The sequence below is a fragment of the Sorex fumeus genome, unplaced genomic scaffold, assembly GCF_029834395.1.
Source record: "Sorex fumeus unplaced genomic scaffold, SorFum_2.1 ptg000037l, whole genome shotgun sequence".
NCBI classification, from domain to species: Eukaryota; Metazoa; Chordata; class Mammalia; order Eulipotyphla; family Soricidae; genus Sorex; species Sorex fumeus.
Window position 1 is genome coordinate 49,322,526 of NW_026606094.1, and position 21,027 is coordinate 49,343,552.

Below are 21,027 nucleotides of genomic sequence, written 5' to 3' on the forward strand. Positions count from 1 at the left end.
ATGAAGCCAAACTGAAATTTGCAATTATATTAAGCATACATTTTCCTTACTTCACAGCCTTGCCAGATGCAGGTCCTGGCAGAATGCATAATCAGTTTGCAAAGAATTGGCATGTTTCACATTATATAGAAAACAGCACACATCAATTGGATAGAGAATATTATCATCCACATGAAAGAAATAAACGTAGGACAACCCATTAAAATTGGCTGTAAGAGGAATATCTAAAATGTATTCAAGATAAATTCCTGACATCAAATGGTTTATTCTTCATAATCTGTTTTCAAAAGAACAGGGAATAGAATAACTCCAGTTATCTGTGTTTCCCACCTCTTCAGAGTGCCAACACATTTTCCTTCAGCATGCTTAATTCGCTTTGATTCTGTGCTTAATTTCTGCCTTGCTGCTAATTTAATCTGTATTTTATTCAAATAAGTTCACACTTTGAACATTAACTACTTTTAGCAATACACCAAAAGTCTATCATTTCTTTTTCATTTATCTTTTTTTTTTTGGCTTTTTTTTTGCGGGGGTGTTGTCACACTCAAGGATGGTCAAGAGTTACTACTGTTTATTCACTCAGAATTACTCCTGGCACTGCTTGGGGACCATATGGGATGCTGGGGATCAAACCCAGGTTGAGTACAGGCCAGGCAAATGCCCTACCTGTTGTACTATCATTATGGCCCCATTTATCTATATTTTTGACAGACACCCCAAACAACTCCAAGTTGAACCCAGAACTTATTAAAAATAAACAAAGACAAGGGATACTATACTATAAACAGGATGATACTAATTTTATTCTTTACTTCCTAGAGTTCATGTGTTATAATTTAATATTGGCATAAGACTGAATAGCTTCCTGATACCCATCTTTGGCCAGTGATTTGTGATAGAAAACAAGAGGAATTCCTTTCACTTGGAGCTGAAAGTCTCACCTTGCAGTGTAATGAAGTCATCAAATAGATAAACATGTTTACTATCTGGGTCGGTAGCAATCAGATTCATTTCTTTGTGGAATAATTCAAAGTTGGGATCATTTTTCTTTACCACCCCAATCACAAATATTTCCACATTAATGCGACTGGCATTCTTGACCACATCAGACAGATTCTTTGCATCACGGTTATCTGTCTGTCCATCAGTGATGACCAAGGCCACCTTCTTTACACCTGGTCTTGCAGCCTCGAACATGTGGTTAGCTGCACGAAGTGCTGTGGCTGTGTAGGTGCCTTCCCCCAGGTATTGCATGTTGTCCACAGCCAGCTTGAATTCATCCTTGTTGGAGAACTGGGTCAGGTGAGCCACATTCTCGACTTTATGGCTATAGTTGATTATGCCTATGCGAGCAAGGTCCAGAGCTACCTGATCAGTCAGAATCTTCACAAAATTCTTGATGATGTGGAAATTCTCTGGCCCCACACTTTCTGAGCTGTCAACCACAAACACTAGCTCTAATGGAACCTCTTTGCATTTGGGTCCACAACCTAAAAGATGAAGATTGAGACAGAAGCATATTGCAGGAATGAAAATGCAAACATCACTGATTGGGATCAGATCACTGATTGGGATCAGATCAACTCCAGTTGGGTGAGTTGAGGGGATAGAAGGACAAGGACAAACCCCTGGCCTAGATTATCTCTATCCTTTTCTGTGACTGACTGTGAGCACAACTGACCACTCATCCCTTCTGCTGTCTCTGCCTATTTGGTAAGACAGTGTTACTGGGCACTGGTGAGAGAATGGGTGGGGGGAAACTGGGGACATTGGTGGTGGGAAATGTACATTGGTCGCTGGATAGGTATTGGAACATTTTATAACTGAAACCCAGGCCCTCCCATTGATCGTCGATTTGCTCGAGCGGGCCCAGTAACGTCTCCATTGGAGACTTTGTTGTTACTGTGTCTGGCATATCGAATACTCTCGGTAGCTTGCCGGGCTCTCTGAGAGGGGCGGAGGAATTGAACTCGGGTCGGCCATGTTGGCCGCTTGTAAGGCGAACGCCCTACCCGCTGTGCTATCGCTCCAGCCCAACTGAAACCCAGTACTAAGCAAACTTGCAACTGGGTATCTCATGATGATTCAATTGAAAAAAAAAGACAAAGTTACCAAACACACACACACACACACACACACACACAACACAATTCAAGGAAATGATAAACACTTTATGCCAATTTCTCAAATTAATACCTTAAGTATCTCTCAAGAGCCAGCATTCCCTTAGGGCTATAATGCATGCTTTGCACACAGAATGCTTAAATTTGATTACAGAGTCCTCTAAACACTGAGCTAGGTATAGTTCCTGAGCACTATTGGGTGTGCTCTCCAATTTTTTTTTCAAAAGTCAGCATCCCTGCCTATGCCTTTCTGATTACATATATATCCCTCTCCCTAAGATATTTTCACAATTATAAATTTGCTTTACATTATCTACCATTTATATTTAATCTGAATCTGAAAGCTAGTACTTCAGTCTTCAGCTGTATCCTATATGTAAATGAATATTTGTGTATGGGCATTGCCAATGGGTAAATCAAATAAAACATCTGTGAGTGAAAGATTAAAACCTTTAACCATACATAAGAATAGCTGCTCCTGCTGAGTCATAAAAGAGTACTCACAGAGATTTCTTGTTTCAGGAAAAATGCTGACAATAATCATCAGCCAGGCAGCACTGAAATATCAGGTAGATCCTAAGGTCATATTATCTTTTTGTGTATTGCTTCCCTAACTCAGATAAATATCACTAAGCACAAATAATCACTGTGCTTACAAAAAACCTAACTGCTCACAGACTCTAGGTCATGTCTTCATGCTTCTTAACCATGTTGAAAAGATTATTTCTTTTTCTTAAAACAGGATTCTTATAAACTTTACTGCTTCTTTTCAGTATCCCATCGACTTTTAAATGGGCTTGTGCTTCCCTCCTTGATAAATATGATACTGTCACCAGCATAGGACTTTAGTTGGGTTTGTACCTCAAAATATCTTTTTTTCTGTCATATCTTACCACATATTTCTGAAATAAGTTTGATAATTTCTTCTTTCTGGAAGAAAAAAATATTAATCTATAACCATAGTATTTTTCTTATACTCATAAAAATTATGTCTTATTAGCGTCAACACTGAGCCCTTTCATTTCATTGCTCCCTTACTAAATAGCATAAAGATCAAAGGTCAGTTCTATTACATCACGACTAAAATGTGTTTGAGTTATAAAACAGCAGTTGCTCAGACTTTTGAAGTTTATATCGTGACTATCACGTATGAGATGACCCAATTCTCTGCATCTCAGGGCTGTGGTATTGGTTAAAAGAGGCAACACACATGGAGCTCTTCCCACAAAGTCATGTGCCACAAAGTCTTAGAGCATGAATTCAGTCACATAGTTTAACCACATGTACTGAGCAGCCAGAGAAGAACCAGAGAAGAGAATTCATTCTCTATTGTTTTGCATCACCTCCTCTTTTCTGGTCCCACTATTTGAGACCCCTCTCTAGTTTCCTAATATTCCCTGCTGACTGTTCAAAAGATGTTCATGCATCTCAATGTCCTGAGCCCATTTGCTCTATCAGAAGGGCCTTAGCTGAGTTGGGTACTAGAAGGAAATCTGTGAATGTCCTCTCTAAATAGTGTTTTTGCAAAGAACTGAGAGGGTACTGAACAGACTGATGAACTGAATAGATAAAAGAAACACAAGTCCAGAAAACTCTCAACAGAAAAGAGCACTGGACCTAACTTAAGATCAAAATTAATGGAAAGGAAACTTTTAGAGAAAAAAATTATAATGATGGCATTGGGGTAAAGATGTGTAGCTGATGACATAGCTTAAGATAAATATGGGGAAAATTCAGGATATTTTAATTTTGCTTTATTTATATTACTGTAGAGTGAATACAATTCAGTGATTTCAAAGTGCCATTTAAAAGGAAATCCCAGTAGAATATCAATGAAATTATGTAAAATGAGGATATTAGCAGTCATCTTTTTTAATGCCTTGACATGCTTTCCCCATTTAGAAAGGGTTTAATAAATTCAAACTAAAGTATGTCTTTAAAGGGAAATGCACATATGTATGTACCCATATTATATCTCTAGTAATGTGTATATTTGCTTCATTTTGTTACTAGAGAAAATATTTCATACCAAGTTTTATGGCTACAGTTTTTTATTAAACATTAAACATTGAATCATAACTTCCTATATACAAGTGTTCTTCTAGTATTTCATTATTCTCTAAGAAATATGTGATCATCTCACCTTTTGCATGCTTACTTTCTATCTTTAAATTTTTGAGTTGGGTTTACTTGGGTGACAGATTTTTTCTCTCGGGGATTTAAAAAGCTGTGACTTGGAAAAGCATTTCAGAGGGAAAAAAAAGGGTTTCACTTAGTAATTAGAAGACAGGATGAAGGAGAGTGGTTAATGATAGTATACTTGCTAAGGCAGCGAAGAGGAGAACAGGGATTTGTGGAGGACTAATGAAAAACATGCTTGGGGCTAACTCTGCTTGGGGCTAGCTGAATTTGATGCATCTGTGGTATATTCAGCTGGACGTGTCTAGTAGGGAATAGGATGTAATCTGGTGCTCAGGAAAGGAGTTCATGTAGGGACACATGATAGGGATGTCAATATACGACTGACTGTTGAATCAGATAAATAGTAGATGATATATGAGATTGCAGAGTGTACAAGTTCTCAGCTTTTTAAAAATCTGTGCGACCTGACCCTTCCCCATCTATCAAACACAGTCTATACTATGTTTATAATATGAAAACGATCTTCATTCTCCATACAATTTTACTATGGTATAAAGTTAATCAAATATACACCCCTACCCACTCAATACCAATATTCAATATCTCTCCCTTCCTGAGTTAGAAGATAGGGAAGATAAGACTGAGGACAGACTTTTTTTTTAAATGCTGTTATTTATGGAACCAGGTGGAGAAACAGGCCTCTAGGAGTAATTTGGCATGAATGATTAAAACACTGAACTCTATCAATAGGACTTGCCTATCAAAAAAAGAGCTTGTTAGTCTGCAAGGAATCTGAAATTGATAGCAGTTTGGGGATATTTTTGATTAAAAAGATGGGAGTGGGAGAGGAATATGCCCTTTTCAGAACAGCATTAATGGGTGGGAGGAACAGCCTGAATTTAGTATCAGACAATACAACTCTATTTATAAGGGTTCTGCAATCGCTAATAAGATAACTTTGGGCATATTCCTCAAGCTCTCTATTTAACTTAGTATGTTTTCACCGAAGTGAAGTTTAATGCTACCCATCCTACAAAAGTTCGAAGGAGAACTAACATGAGATCTTGGGCAAAACAAGGTCATTTCCTGAAGACTTTTCCCACTGGATCCCATCCCACCTGTCCTATACGAGACGCCTTAGCCTATGAAAGTTTAGTTTTCATTTCTTTGCAGCTTTGCAGGCATGAAAGGTCTCTTGGGTGAACCCAATAATATAGACCATTGCTGTCAGCTCTCCAAACCTGGTGTCATATGGACAAATAGTGATGAGATCCTGTGTATTATGGGGTCATATGTTAAGGGTGGTTTTTCCCTTTTACTCAAAGGAATAAAATTCTCTTCCTGAGTTTCTAGTGTAGCTGAAGGACTGAAGTTCAATGTGGATACTCTAATGAATGGGTCCTAGGGACCTTGCAGTACTTATATGGGATGGTATCAATCTGAATACCACTAATACTGCCTGATAGTATTTGATGTCTTCACTCATTTACATACTAGATTTTTATTTCAGACATTTTTTCCCTTTACTCTTTTCTTCATGCAAGTCTCTTTTCCTAGAATCTAGAAAGTCAAAATTCTGCATAATTACATTCCAGTTCCTTGGTCATGTGGTTAAAAACCTGCCCGAGAGATAAAAAAAATCTGTGTTTCTCTTGTACATCATCATTAATCACTGTGCCTGCTCTAGAATACTATATCCATTTCTGTCAGTCTAGCATTTATCAAGATGTAGGTAAACATCTTCTATCTTTCTCTACATTGTGCTGTGAATTCCCTGAGTGCAGAGACATGGATTCTTATTTTTTGTTATTATTCTGGAGTCTTTTAAATATTTCATCTTTTAATCTTCTAATTAGAGCTCAGGTGACATGGATAGAATAGTGTTAATATTTAGATTGATGTACAAAATCACTGAGGCCCACTATCACAAATGTTCCACATTCTTTTATTCCATATTCAACTGTTCCCCCAGTGCCTATCTCACTCTGACCTAGAATACATGCCAAATAAATAGTGTAGAAATTAATGAAAAAGGAATAGATAAAGGAAACCGTCATACTGTCAGTGTTGGGGTCAGGAGGAAAAGTGTAAGTTTAGGGGGCATTCTTCTAGTCATATACTTTCCCCTCAACTTCTAGGAAGGATTTGCTGCATATGTAGTTGCTTAATCCATTATCAGTATCTTTGAGGTCTGACTTGTATTGTGAAACAACAGAAAGAAAAAGACAAACAGGCTTTAAAATACATTTCCCTACCCCCTACGTTATAGAACTTAGAAGGATAGGGAAATGGGGAGGGAGTAGGAAGAGGAAGTGAATCAAAACATAAGAGTAATCCTAACTTTATGATCAATATTTTCACTGAACACTTCCTCAAGGAGCTTGTTGGGGGGAGGAAGGAGCCTTCATTCTGAAGTAAAAAGATAGTGTAAAATAAAAAGTCACTGACACTTGTTCATTTCTCTTATTTAAAAAATATCACCTCCATGTGACCATTTCTCTCAGAGATCTGACAGAACACATCTCTACCATGAGGCAGAACATGGGCTGTGGCTCTTGCTTTCCCCTCACTTGCAGATTCAATTTCCTTCTGAATCTAAATCAACAATGGACTTGTGAAAATGTTGCATACAAATAGCATCTAGAATTCTTAATAAAAAAATCCCTATATCTAAAGCTAAAACACAAATGCAATAATTTTGCAAGCATAAGCCCCTCAATTAATCCTTAGGATGTATACTCACTGTAAGTCCTATGTCTCCTTTTGGTCCTTGTAACCCCTACTTAGTAGGAGAAGAGTAACAGTCAATATAGGTAGAAAACAGATAAGGTATAAAATTACAGAAACACTTTAGAAATTACTTCTTGCCTGTTTTCCTGGAGATCCGGGATCTCCAATTTCCCCTTTATCACCTTTCTTTCCCACATCACCTTGTTCTCCATGTTCTCCCTTTATAATAAAAATAATCATTTAGTAATGTTAATCATTTAGAATGTAATGTAAGAAAAATTCTAAAGTTTGATTTATTTGCAACTGGCCACTTTTCAATAAGGCCTGTGGTTCTTATTAATATAAATATGTTATGGGGTGGGGCGTGATTAAAGGGCATTTTACTTATATCCTCCTAGTCCATAATCTAATTCATAATAAACCAATGCTCTTGAGAAGAGATCTGGAGAGTCTATGGGGTCAACTTATGGCATCAGGAAGCTCAGTTAATCAATAATATTATGCCTGAGTTATCTGGTATCTTCTATCTAGTATGCCTAAGGATTTATCAGCTGACATTTAAGGATTAAGATAGTAAAACTTTATAAAGTAAACATGTTTGCAGTTAGAAAAAGAAATGCATATCCATTTTCAAACAGACTCATTTTTCCCTGGGAAAAGTACTATAAGGATAATTGTAAGGAGAATGACAGTATGTGAGAGCCCTTCCAATGTTCAAACCTGGGTGCGGAAATCCTGAGCCTGTCATTTCTCTGAGGTACTGAAAACCTTACCTTCTGGCCTGGGAGGCCACGGCCCATCATGCCTTTCACTCCTGGAAAGCCTTGAGGGCCTTGCTCCCCCTGCACAATACACAAGGAGAAAGCAATGTTTGTGTTAATTTTCCAAGACAACTGAGGGTATTTTTTTTTGGTCAGAAACATACTTGCAATTTTTAGACTGCATATTGTGCTATTTAAATTTGGGGGGGGGGGATTCATCATGGACTCAATATTTTACAGATTACTGAACCAGGGTTAGAAATGTATGTGCCCCCGGGGCTATGGTGCTGCCAGCATAATCTGTACCTGTGAGGCGAGTGCATCAGCAGCCTGATGGCACCGTCAGACTTTCAGATACAACAAAATTGCTGCTGTCCCTTTGGCCAGACCCCAAAAACTTGGGGAAAAGTTTACCAAAAAAGTAAACAGCCAAAAGTTAGGTATGTGGGAGACACAACCACAAACCACCTCCGGCTCAGCTATGTAAATTGGAAGCATGGCCTCTCTGGTTCCTGATCGAACTGGTTAATGGCCATGATCGCAGAGACTCAGAAACGAATCTCGGAACCCAAAGGCTTTTGGCAGAAATGTGTCCTGTTGCTGCAGTAGGTTACTGGCGCTGGGTCACTCCAGGTGGGAATAGGTTTTATGCCTTGGCCTGTTCCCCCTGGAAACCTGGTGACCACCATCCTCCAGAGGCCACTGGACAGTCAGGTTTGGGTGCAGTGATGAGACAAGGCGGGGCCTCACCAGATGGGGGTGGAATAGGCCCTTCCTCCCCTCCCAACGAGACCCCAAGTTCCCGCGTACAAACGGCCTCTCTGGCTCCTGATCAAGCTGCTTCACGGCCATGATCCCAGAGACTCAGAAACAAATCTCGAAACCCAGCGACTTTTGGCAGAAATGCATCTGGACTGCATACAAGGTGGCCACTGCCTCAGAGCTTATAGGAAAGCCAGGTATGAGCCGGAGGTGACGGAGCAACTGCAGTCTCATGGGAAGGGGGATGGTACTGGCTCATTCTTCATGCCCTACCGAGGTCACAAGTTGCCCCCCACGAGCAGCTCTCCGGCACAGCCATAACAACAGACGCACAGAATCCAATCTTGTATTGATCTGGTTCTTTGCAGAAATCCAAAATCATTATATGATTCTCATAACCAGCTATAGAAAACAAAATATTTCACAATGCCTTTTCAGCAATTCTGATTGTTGCACAATAATGGTGCATCTTTTGTCGAAATAATGAATGTCATCAATGTAGAGAAGAGTTAAGTAGAAGTCATCTGCCTCACAGGCATTGGGAGGGGTGGGAGGGGGGTATATTGGGGTTCTTGGTGGTGAAAAATAAGTACTGGTGAAGGGAAAGGTGTTTGATCATTGTATGACCTTGACTTAGACCTGAAAGCTTTGTAACTTTTCCCACAGTGATTCAATCAATAAATATAAGAAGAAAAAAAAGAGTTTTCATGATGTTGAGCATGAAACAAGAATAATAACTAGTGAGTACACAGTCATAGTATTGGTACTTCTTGGTACCTATATGCAACCTCTATGTAATCCTAGATCATCACCAGCAATAATTTTGTGATGAAGGTTTAAAGGGTGATGGGCTCCTGGGATTTCATTTGCTTATTTAATTTTTTTTCTCAAAGATATCCTGATCACATTTAGTAAACACTGGTATGTTTGATAGATTCCTCAGGCTAACTAAATGGGAGTCAAGTCTGGGGTTGGGTAATGCTTGTGAATTTTTCCATAAGTTTGTTAAGGATTGGCAGTCACCTATCCAGAGGCAGGACAGATTTTAGAAGACACCGTTGGAAGAAGACCACAGAAACTTGTTGAAGACCATTTCTACCTAGCAGCTAATTTGTATCTTAAACTTCATAATTATTTATTTGAAAATTATTTGGGTACATATGCTTAGTGCTCGGCAAGCTACCGAGAGTATTCGATATGCCAGACACAGTAACAACAAAGTCTCCAATGGAGACGTTACTGGGCCCGCTCGAGCAAATCGACGATCAACGGGAGGGCCTTTACCTTACCTTACCTTATGCTTAGTGCTAATTTGTTCATTTTCTCTGCTGGCCAGCACTCTGTTAAACAGGTTGATTTCAGTTTACTACAATCCCAGTGATAGACATTTAGGTTACCATTTTTATATTAGAAATAATTATTTGATGAATACTCATATACTTTTGTACATATTCCTTTTTTTAAATTTTTTAATATTTTTTTTTGCTTTTTGGGTCACACCTGGCAAAAATGCACAGGGGTTACTCCTGGCTCTGCACTCAGGAGTTACTCCTGGCGGTGCTCAGGGGACCCTATGGGACGCTGGGAGTCGAACCCAGGTCAGTCGCATGCAAAGCAAACACCCTACCCGCTGTGCTATCTCTCCAGCCCCATTGTATACATATTCCTCAGAGGAAAACTTTTCATTAAAATTAACTTCATACAAAAGAATACAAAATAAAATTAATGCAAGTGTACATTTTCCAGTTGACATGAAGTACTCAGTTCCCTTTGCCCACAGCCCTAGCTGCTTACAATGAGCCAGCTTGCTGAATTCTAAGGCCCTTTTCATCATTTCCTGTGTTGCATTTCTAAATTGATACAGAAATCAGGATACAGTTTTGCCTCCTCAGTTCTCAGTGCTAGAACGTTTAGAACAAGTTCCTTACAATAGACTGCAAAGATATCACTCACTGGAAGTATCTTCAACCGAGATCCTTTGAGGTAAACACAATGTTGCAGCATAGAGGGCCCACAGATAGAGAAGGGATAGGCAGGATTATAAAAAAGTTTCTCAAGCCTATTGAAGGAGACTCATCCATGAACAAAGAGTTCTCCCTCTATAGTTGTTTACTTGGTTAGAGGAGGGAGAGAGGCAGTGATCACTGGTATTGAATTAGTTTACAGTCAAGAGAAAATAGGGCTTTGGAGGGGGAGGGGCTAGAGAAGTCTCAGGGGTGCTCATGGCTTAATCCTGGCTCTATGCACAGAGATCACTCCTGGCAGGACTTTGGGAGCTATATGTGGTGCCAGGGATCCCGGATATACTGCCTGAAAAGCAAGTGCACTGCCCACTATACTATAGTCCAGCCCATCAGGAGAAAATAGCTCTGCTTTTATTTGTTTTATTTATTTGTTACCCTGAGTAGGGCATTGTATGGTATTGAGAACTCCAGAAAACTGAGAGGGCCTTGGTACCAATTCAACAATCTCAAAACAGTAGACTAGCAGCATTTGACTTCCGAGAGAGAGAGAGAAGGGAAGGAGGGAGAGAGGGAGAGGGAGAGGGAGGGGAGAAGGGGGAGGAGGAGGAGGAGGAGGAGGAGGAGGAGGAGGAGGAGGAGGAGGAGGAGGAGGAAGAGGAGGAAGAGGAGGAGGAGGAGGAGGAAGAGGAGAGAAGAAGAAAGAAATAGAAAGAAGAAGAAAGAAGAAGATTCGGTTGTTTCCAAAGATTGTGCTCCTTATACAGTTATCATGGAGAAGTAAAGGAATGTGTGGACATAGATCAATCTCATTCTACTGAAAACCATAGTCTTCTAATGGGGGCTCCTGAGGTCTCAGTTGGAACACAGGGGATAGAGGGATCTGTCTGTATGCAGACTATGTGTCCCATTAGAGTGTGGAAGGACCATCAGAAGATTTCTACTTGGGATTCTGCCACTTTCCATTCTAATTAAAAAGAAAATAATGATCAAAAAGTTATCCTCTTAAGAATCATGTATCAGTAAATGACATTGGATGTCTATTTTCTAGGACAATTCTGTAAAGATGGTTCTCGTCAGCATTATTTGACTAGGTTCCAAGTACTTAAAAAGGTAGTTTTGGGTTGTCAGGGAGATGTTTGAGAGCACTGGGACCCTACTTGGAAGTCTCAGGGTTCTGAACTAGGTATAAGCAAGAGTAAATGTCCCTGGAAGAACAGTGAAAGGAAATCTTTTGGATTGGCCTGTCCCAAGGACAGGACAGTGAAAGACAGAGGTGTGGTGAAAGTGGCACTGGGAATGGTCCTTGGCATTATCTATGTAGACAAAGTGGGTAGAGAAAGAACTAAATATTTTATGGAAATATATTTATAATGATCATTTCTTTTACTATCTTTTTGGTTTCTATGAAAGTTAACATAGAAGATGTTCAATAAATGTGTATGATTCGCTACCTCTAAGAAATAGCACATTCTCAGCAAAGTTAAAAGCTATTTATTGTGGCTTCGTGGTACTGGCCTGAGGGTAAAACCTCAGAGGAGTCAATTATGTTTAAGGTCCATGTACAGGAATGCATTTTGCCTTACTTTATAATACAGATATTTCATATATAATTGTTAACACTGCAGCAATTTCAGGCAGCTGGTTTTTTCCTATAATAAAAGGGTGTTATTTTTCTTTTAATTATTATTTTTCCTTCAAAATACTTGAAGGCTCCCTCTCTTTTTCTAATCTGGCTAGAAATCTTCAGCAAATTAATCCATGCCTTAGCTTGGCAGGGGTGAATGCTTCTATCCAATCAGGTTTTTTCCCCCTCAGGAAAATGATAATGATTTCAAAAGAAACTACAGGAAAAATACCTGTCTATCTGAAGTAAAATTATATGCCAATTCAATCCTTGCTTCTTTTTAAAATTTTAAAAATTGTAATCATTATAATTGAGATCACATGCTTATAAAAATGTTAACATTTGTGGTTTTGATGTGTCCAGTCACCTCACCACCACCAAGGTGCCCAAGGCCCTCCACTACCATCCTGATCTTGTGTCCCTTCTGGTTGCCATCATATTTCGTCCCCACCCTCTCTCCCTTACACCCAGCTTCTTTTTTTTTGTGTGTGTGTGTATAGATATATGTATATATTTATTTTTTTTCTTTTTTTTAATTACAGTTGTAGATTTACAATTTTTTGTGCTTGGGTTTCGATTATACAATGATCAGATACCCATCCCTCCACCAGTGCCCATTTTCCACCACCATGGATAATATCCCCCCACCCCCATCCCCCCATCCCCCCCTGCCTCTGTGGCAGGGCAACCCCCTGTGTTCTCTCTCTCCTTTTGACACCCAGCTTCTTAATCATGACATCTGACCCTCAGATCAGGCCTGCTGAAGTTTCAATTTTTCAGTTGTTTTTTTTTTAGCTTCTGAGAGAGGTTTCTAAGGATAATGCATAGCTACCTGAATATTCTGATAATATTTTTCCTTCATTAACTGATGGCATAAAACAACAGTTTTTCTTTCAAATATTTTCTCAGTAAGATATAGTAAGGAGAATGATGAAATTTGTAAAGGATCCAACATAGCAAACAGATGCCTGGCTATTAGATGGCTGTTGAAAACTAGAGGAAGCTGCTTTGAATCTTACAGACAATTAAGACATACTAACTAACCAGTGAAATAACATATTTCTCATCTCTGAATCCCTCAGAGATCTGTGGCTGTAACTGACTCACTTGGAAAGTGAGACCATAGGAAAACATAGGTTCCTACAAGGAGATCAAGGACATGGACTTACCTACAGTATATGCCAGATGTCATATAAATTGGTAAGAAAAAGTTTTAACCAACTGAAAAGTCCCAGTGTGGTTAGTATAAAAGGAATGAGTCCTTGGGAACATGGGGAATTTGTATCCACTCTAGGGCCCTTCTTGGGAGATTCACCAGCATTAAAAAGACGGGGCAAAAGTCCAGAAGCTTCTCTAGTGGGGCAGACCATGAGGAGTGAGCTGCAATAGCTCAGGGAAAGGCATGAAGCTGCTATGAGACAGTCACCTTTAGGTCAGAGAGGATGTCCTATAGCAGCTGGGGAAGGAAACAATAAAACTTCCAGTAATGAATCGTGGGTCACTGATCTTGAGAGGTGTCCAGCTGTTTGGGGAGGATAGAAAAATATCCAGACTCTTAGGGGTTTCTTAGTCATTTAGTTGAATCAGAAGAACTATAAATCAAAAGAGTGCATTTTAAGGTTCATAAATAATTTTTTATTAAAAATTGAAAAGTTTTCTTCTACAAATTAGAAGGAATTAGGGAACATCTGGATGAATGGTCTATAGATTATATAGGAGTGTGTTCATGATAATTTCTGATCTTTTAATTTTACTGTTATATATTTACTATTTACTGTCTACTGTTATATGTTATATGAATGTACTATTATATAAAATGCTATAAAGTATTTGTGAGCAAAGGAAGAATTTCTGCAACTTGATCTCAAGTGTTTCATAAAAATAACATGTTTGTATGCACATACATAGATACACACAAAAACTTTGATAAAGCTAATATGATATTGGTAACATTTAAGGAATCTGGGTCAAGATTATGTGGGATTTAACTCTTTGAATGATATTTTCAATATTTTGTAAGTCTGAAGCCAGTTTGAAATGAAAGTTAAAATAATGTCTAAAGTGAATGAATTAATATTCATTGCTAGGGGTTGGCCTAGCAATGCTGTAGATGCTAACACATGCTTTACCCAAAGTATGGGTACCTATAATCTAAAAGTAGACCAAGTGACCCAAAGCAAAACCAGAGTTGTGAATTTCCACCAACCAGAAACAACCTCAGCTCTTTGAATCCAGGTGACATACACTGTTACTGAAACCTCTTGCTGTAGAAATTATATTCATACCAACCTCAGTTTAACCTTGTAAGCCAGAAGCAGCTTTGTTATACTTGGATACAGTCAGTTTATAAGCTTTACTCTGGTTATCTACCAATGTAATAAGATAATTTTCTGTATTGTGATCATATATAAATGCTGATAGAAAAAATAGGTCCCAGTTCAGGACAGTCCGAAAGGGAGCCCTTAACCATTATTTTCCTTCTTATTTCAATCAATGCCTCCCAAGTTTGCTCTATCACTTCACAGGTGATAGTAGAGAAAATTATTCAGAACACAAATATTTCTATTTTCGACTTTATAAAAAGATGTACTAGGAAGTCTGGGCTGGAGCGATAGCAGAGCGGGTAGGGCATTTGCCTTGTATGTGGCCACGCAGCCAACGCGAGTTCAATTCTTCCTCCCCTCTTGGAGAGCCAGGCAAGCTACCAAGAGTATCTCGCCTGCATGGCAGAGCCTGGCAAGCTACCTGTGATGTTTTCGATATGCCAAACACAGTAACAAGTCTCACAATGTTACTGGGCCCTCTCGAGCAAATCGATGAACAATGGGAGGAAAGTGCTACAGTGCTACTAGGAAGTCTACTATAAGAATAAAAACCGTTTAGTTGTTCTGAGATATCAGAAATGTTAAATGCCTTGGTCTAAAATTTTAAGAGAAAAGCCAACCATGATAATTGAATATGGCCCAAACACACTTCAGTGAAGACACTTCAGTATCTTTTTTTTTGACACTTCAGTATCTTGTATTTTAACTTTACATACTTTTCATTCCTTGCTTTAGTGCTTTTTGTATTTTTTGATAACAAAAATAGGGTTAAGGTCAATAATTATAAAATGGATCTAATCTGTGCTTTTCAACTCAATCTGAAAGGTCTTACTGTCCTCCTTTGAAGATTTGTAAATCTGTCAGAGAAATTGCAGAGACCTAGTGACAGAAAACAAAAAAAATCTCTGGAACCTTTAGTCACTAGTCAGATTAATTCTAAATTGAGTCTACTTGCCATAGAAACTATGCACGAAGGAAGAATTTTACACATAGAATTTTCTTTACTGGATACAGTTATACAAGCAAACTAAAATTCCAAACCCATCACTTTGTAGTGGCCACCCAAATATTCTAGAAATAAATAAAGGTATATCTCTTTCATTTGTTTTTCCTCCCTTTTGATAGTGATCTGATTATTGATAATTAGGACCCAGAGAAATGGTAAAAATGAAAATGGGGAGTAAAAGCATATTCAAGTTACCTTCTCTAGATTTAATAAAGAAGCTAGTATTACATAAAATGCTGACTCACTGGGTTAATGGTAGATAGTAAAATGCAATTGACCTCCTTAAATGGTCAACTAGTATTTGACCTAGAATCCAGAAACCACTTTGTATTAGAAAGCATTGTTTTTGTATCTCTGTAATGGTTATGTTTTTATGACCATGCTTGTTCACTTTAGAAGGAAAATGGCATTTTCCCCCATTGGCTTATGGAATACATAATGATTTATATGAAGGTAAAAGGTGCTTTTCCAGAAATTACTACAACTACCCACTAGTCTAGTATTTTGGCATTATATCTCCTTTCTCTAAAGTTCTGATTATTCAAACTTCCTATATTAACTAGCAAGTGTCATAAGGTAAACCTTGTGCCTACATACAAAGGAGTGAGCTAGATACAAATAAAGTGAGATATATTCTTATTAAATTTTTATAATAATCATCGCAACAAGTATTAAAAAACGTATTAAGTGTTCAAACTAAGCCTTTTGCAATTCTACCATGTCACCTCAAATTATATCTGACTTCACAGCAACACTTTGAATAGTAATTCTCTCTTCCAATGCAAATCTGACAGTTCCTCCAAACAGACGCTCTGCTGATTTTTATTCCTCAGTACTATCTTGTTATAGAGGCAGAATTCAGGTAATTTCTCCAACTCTTTCTAACCTGGTCATCAAGAGCTCCCAGTTTCTTAAAATCTTTTCCATTGTAGAATTAATTTCCGTTAATTTAATGCCCCATTTTGATGTTAACATTCTCTAATGGGGACTATGACAGCCTACTGCTTATTCAATAAAGCAGTCCATTTGATTAGGAATAGAATCAACGACCAAGTTATTTGTTATTGGGCAAGCCCTTTGTTGAAATGTAGCCCCGCTCACTTGGCACCTTACCAGAATATGGTCCCAAAGGGCTTAATGGAACAACAACACAGCTTCATTATACTTGATTTTCATTCAAATGATGATCTAGTTCCATTGTGTCCTTTAAGAGACTGGAAAATTGTGTACCTTTTATGGTTCAAGACTGATTTTGAGTTATTTAATAAACATCTTAAAACTTGCACCATTTCTTCCTCTTTCATTCTCTAAATGCCCCTTAATTTAAGGCCTTTTTCCCCCAACAGTTCAAGAACTATCAGACATGTCCAGCAACAGTTTTCAAAACAGCTCCTATGAAAAAACATCCATCAGTCAGACCAAAATGGTGCTGGTACTAATTTCGAAGGCTTTATTTATTTCCTATTGCTACTGCAATGAATTAGTACAAATTTGGTGACATAACATAACTTTACTCTCTTAGAGTTCTGAAAGTCAGATTATCGAAATCAGTTTTTACTGAGCTGAAGTTTAGGTCTAAGTAGGTCGGATTTCTTCAGTCACACTGGGAGGAGCATTTGTCTCCTTGACTCTTTCAACCTCTAGTGGTTCTGTGTTTAATTCCTTCCTCCATCTTCTTCCATCCACCATTCTCTTTCAACCATTGCCTCTTCTATAGTCTAATCTCTTCTAACTTTTTCTTATATAGACACTTTGATTATTTTAGAACCTTCCCAAATAATCCAAATTATTGTATGGTACATTACAAGGTAATATTCACAAATTCTTAGAATTGGAACATGGACACGTGAAAAGTCATTATTCGGCCCACCAAAATGACTTTTCCCCTATTAAAGCCAAAAGTAATGTGACTGTTATTCTTTATTTAATTTATCTTAATATACTTCTGTTTGACAGATTCACAAATATATGTATGTGCAGATTAAACTGAATTTATACTGTAGAGGGATTGTATCAAACCTTGAAATATAGTAATAGGAAGCCTATTCCAAGGATAGGAGGTTTAACATTGCTATCGGAATTTTCTTCAGAGATGATAGCAAAAATGTATTCTTAGAGTGATAAGGGATGTCCAATATATGTAGTAGCTAGAAATGTACAAGTTATTTACTCCTTGAGTGAATAGGGTTTAAGAGACAGGTTAATCCATCAAACACCTTTGACAGAGCATCCTAATTCTAGCCCTCCTTCAGAATAGGTTCCTACTTCCGTCATTATTTAATGAAGAATCTTTTCATCTAATCTGGCTGACAGGCTAATTTGTCCCATTGTGAGAATATGTTGTACTTGCCTTTAGTGATCAAACTTCTTAAAAAGACATATCTTGGAACTTGGAACAATCTTTCAGTGCATGTTTTAAGCTTGCATAACATAGAATCCTTTCTGAAACTTGCTTTATATAAAACGTGCCACTTGATAACACAGTTGTCTAGGAGGACAGGTAACTCCTACTGGCTTTCAATCTCCAGAGTCTGACAGTAATCAGAAACAAATCTGACAAATGGCAAAGGACTAAATTGGTCTGGCTCAGCTCACTACAGTCACAATGAAATGTCTTCAGTTTGGGCATATTTTCCCTGTAGTCATTTTCTTAGTTGCTGTTTCCATTTGTCTGTTTTATCTACTAGCAGATGAGGAAGTGAACAAGAAGCACATGAATATTTGCATATAATTTCAGCAACAACTGAGCCACTTAACTGGATTGTTTCATGGATAAATGTGATCTTATTCTGAGGATTTTTTTTTATCAGATTTATATGTTTAGTCCCATATATTTGTTTTCTTTGGGGACCACACCCAGTGGTGCTTAGAGGTAGTTTCTGGCAGTGCTAAGGGGTTACTTACATTAAAAAAATATTTTTGGTGTTTTTGTTTAGTGTCTTTTAAAAATAAATTGTTATTAGTATAAAAGCTAGAATTAAAGACATTGTTAGTCATAGTACAAGGAGCAACGTGGTTTCATGGAGTTTTTTGATCTGAATTCCGCTGCATAATTAGCTTTTCCTATATACTCCTTTCTGTAAATCCTGCCAAATTTCATAAATATCTTGCATAGAATTTAAATATTCATGTGGAACCAATATATACACAAACAGGGATAATGGCAGTAATCTCAGCTAGAGAGATAGGGTACTTTGGAATGTTCCCTAGGTTGGTCATGTGAATCATGCTATCCTGTCCTGTTCTCTTGTTTTCAGTGGCTTGTTTCATCAGAGTTTTACAACTTCAAAGTCTGTCTTCAGTTGCCCTTTGCCCTAAGAGTCAATAGATATCTATAACAGTCTCTTACTTTCATTATTGTAAATATCTTCTTCATATTCAGAGCATTGGGGATCACCATCAGAGGATAATCTGCAATTCTCTAATCCCTAGTACCTATTCCAGTCTCTAAACTCCAGGTCCATTCTTATATATATTTTTCTAGAACTTCCCATTTCCTGCCATTTAGAACCAAAGCCATGTGTCACAAAAATCCTACTACAACTTTGCTTTCTGTGTTTTTCTTTTTTCATTTATGCCCCTTAATCTTCCAGACTTGTAAATCTCTTTGTGTTCTTACCTTCAATATGCTCCTTAACCACATTCAATCTATTTATGTACAAATCTCTGCTATTAAGCACATAAATGCTTTCCCTAAGCCTTTCTCATGCCAGCCAAGGGTAAGAGTCCCATTCTCACAAGTATCTTCTAATAATTTTGGATGATCACATCCTTTTCTCACACTTATCCCCAACTTTCAAAGAAGAATTTCCTCTTGTGTTACTTTCTACTTTCGAAAGGGCCTATTACAGGACATGGTCCATGGTACATGGGGTAGAGAGAAGGGATGTGAATACTGGCCATCTTTTAGCAGAAGCTACCTAGAAACCATATCCTCTAAACTTTAATTGAGCCTGTGCACACACACCTCTAACCCTGCCCCCACGGGTAGCTAGGAATTTTTCAGGCCAATCACCGTCACGATCATCCTGTTGTTCATTGATTGCCTCGAGCAGGCACCAGTAATGTCTCCTTTGTCGTAGCCCTGAGATTTTAAAAAGTGCCATACTCAAGGCTCTTTCAGGGTTAGGAGAATGAGACCCATCATTGGTACTGGTATTTTGCATATTGTGTACACCACGGGGATTTTGCCAGACTCTGCCGTGTGGGCAGGTTACATTCGGTAGCCTGCCATGGTGTTCAAAGCAAGAATGAGTTAATAAGATGTCACGCGGCCACATTCCAGGAGCTGGGTTTTATAGTCTCTGGGTCTTGGCCGTTGGTGGGATTACATGGCTCCAGGGGGTAGTTGGTGAGTATGACCCCTGCCTACTGGAAGATGGAGGATCTGGGAGGAGGATGCTCAGCCCCGATCCGAGCAGGGTTGGAGATCTCAGCCCTGGGACCTGCAAGCTTTTGTTCCTCTGCCAGTACCTTCATGCTTGTGGAGAGTGGTCTCAGCATGGTTGTGGCTTGTTCAGGAGGTCTTTGGCTGCCGGGGCTCTGCTCGGGGCGGGGAGGGAAACTCGACCCGCCCCCACTCCAAGGGGCCCCAGCGAGGACAGCCAGGCGCGGGGGCAGGAGACTCTGTGCTGTTCTCTTCCAGGAGCTGGGTTTTATAGTCTCTGGATCTTGACCGTTGATGGGATTACACCGCGCTGGCGCCAGGGGGGGGTGGGGGAGCAGTTGGTGGGTGTGACTCCAGGCCAATACCAGGCATATTTCATAATATATTTTGAAGGATCAAGGTAGAAATGAAATAATAAAGATTCACAGGAAAGTGTCCATGGAAATTTCCCAGCTGAGGTAAGGCTAAATCATATTATGAGAAGTTTTTATGCCCAGCAAAATAGTATCAGCAGGAGCCAGTCCATTGGACAATCCAATCACTCAAGGCCCGTGCTCACCCAGCAATATCAGCATCACCTAGCAACCTGCTTGACATGGAGTTCTTGGGCAACTCAGATCGAATGAATCAATAACTTGGGGTTCTCAAGCCTGATGCTAAGTTCAGGTCTACTTTGTTATAAGCTCCTGCAGCACTGGTCATGGAGGAAATGAATAAAGTAGACAAGGGATTCAGCATGAGAGAAGTACTGTGACTCATTTTAGAGGTTTTCTGCTGCCTGTGAAAGCCACTTCAGCAGTGCTGCAAGGTTCAAGGGGACTCCTACTTGTATAGTTACAGTTGCCACCGCAGCAGCTAAAAATGGAACTTCCCCTCATACATCTCTGTCATTTATGAAGTGTGTTTCAAACTTTGGTGTGTATCAGAATCTCCTTAGAGCCTTTGAAAAAAGGGATAGTCCCTCAGAATTAGTTGTTCATTCATTAGGGACATACGGGACCAAAAAGTGATCATTACTAACAAGTTCCTGGGTGATGCTGATATTGGTAATTTGGGACCTGGCTTTGATTGGTAATCTGATGAATAGGCTGCAGCTGAAGTTCTTCAGCTAGGGCCATAAAGGCCCCTTATAATCTAGCTCTACCCATTTTGTATTCTCTCTGTAGTTTCCATCTCAGTTTAAGCTTAGTTTACAAGGATCTAT

The 21,027-nt window shown here is 38.9% G+C and overlaps 1 protein-coding gene across 1 annotated transcript in view; it reads right to left on the reverse strand.

Moving 5' to 3' along the window:
* Positions 1 to 21,027, reverse strand: part of COL28A1 (collagen type XXVIII alpha 1 chain) — a 197,267-nt gene that overhangs the window by 11,365 nt on the left and 164,875 nt on the right. The window contains exons 28-32 of the mRNA XM_056118311.1: positions 7,769 to 7,837; positions 7,134 to 7,214; positions 7,009 to 7,044; positions 3,017 to 3,053; positions 942 to 1,490 (exon numbers count right to left, since the gene is read on the reverse strand). Coding sequence (XP_055974286.1) covers positions 942 to 1,490; positions 3,017 to 3,053; positions 7,009 to 7,044; positions 7,134 to 7,214; positions 7,769 to 7,837 — 772 coding nt within the window. The remainder of the gene's footprint in view (positions 1 to 941; positions 1,491 to 3,016; positions 3,054 to 7,008; positions 7,045 to 7,133; positions 7,215 to 7,768; positions 7,838 to 21,027) is intronic.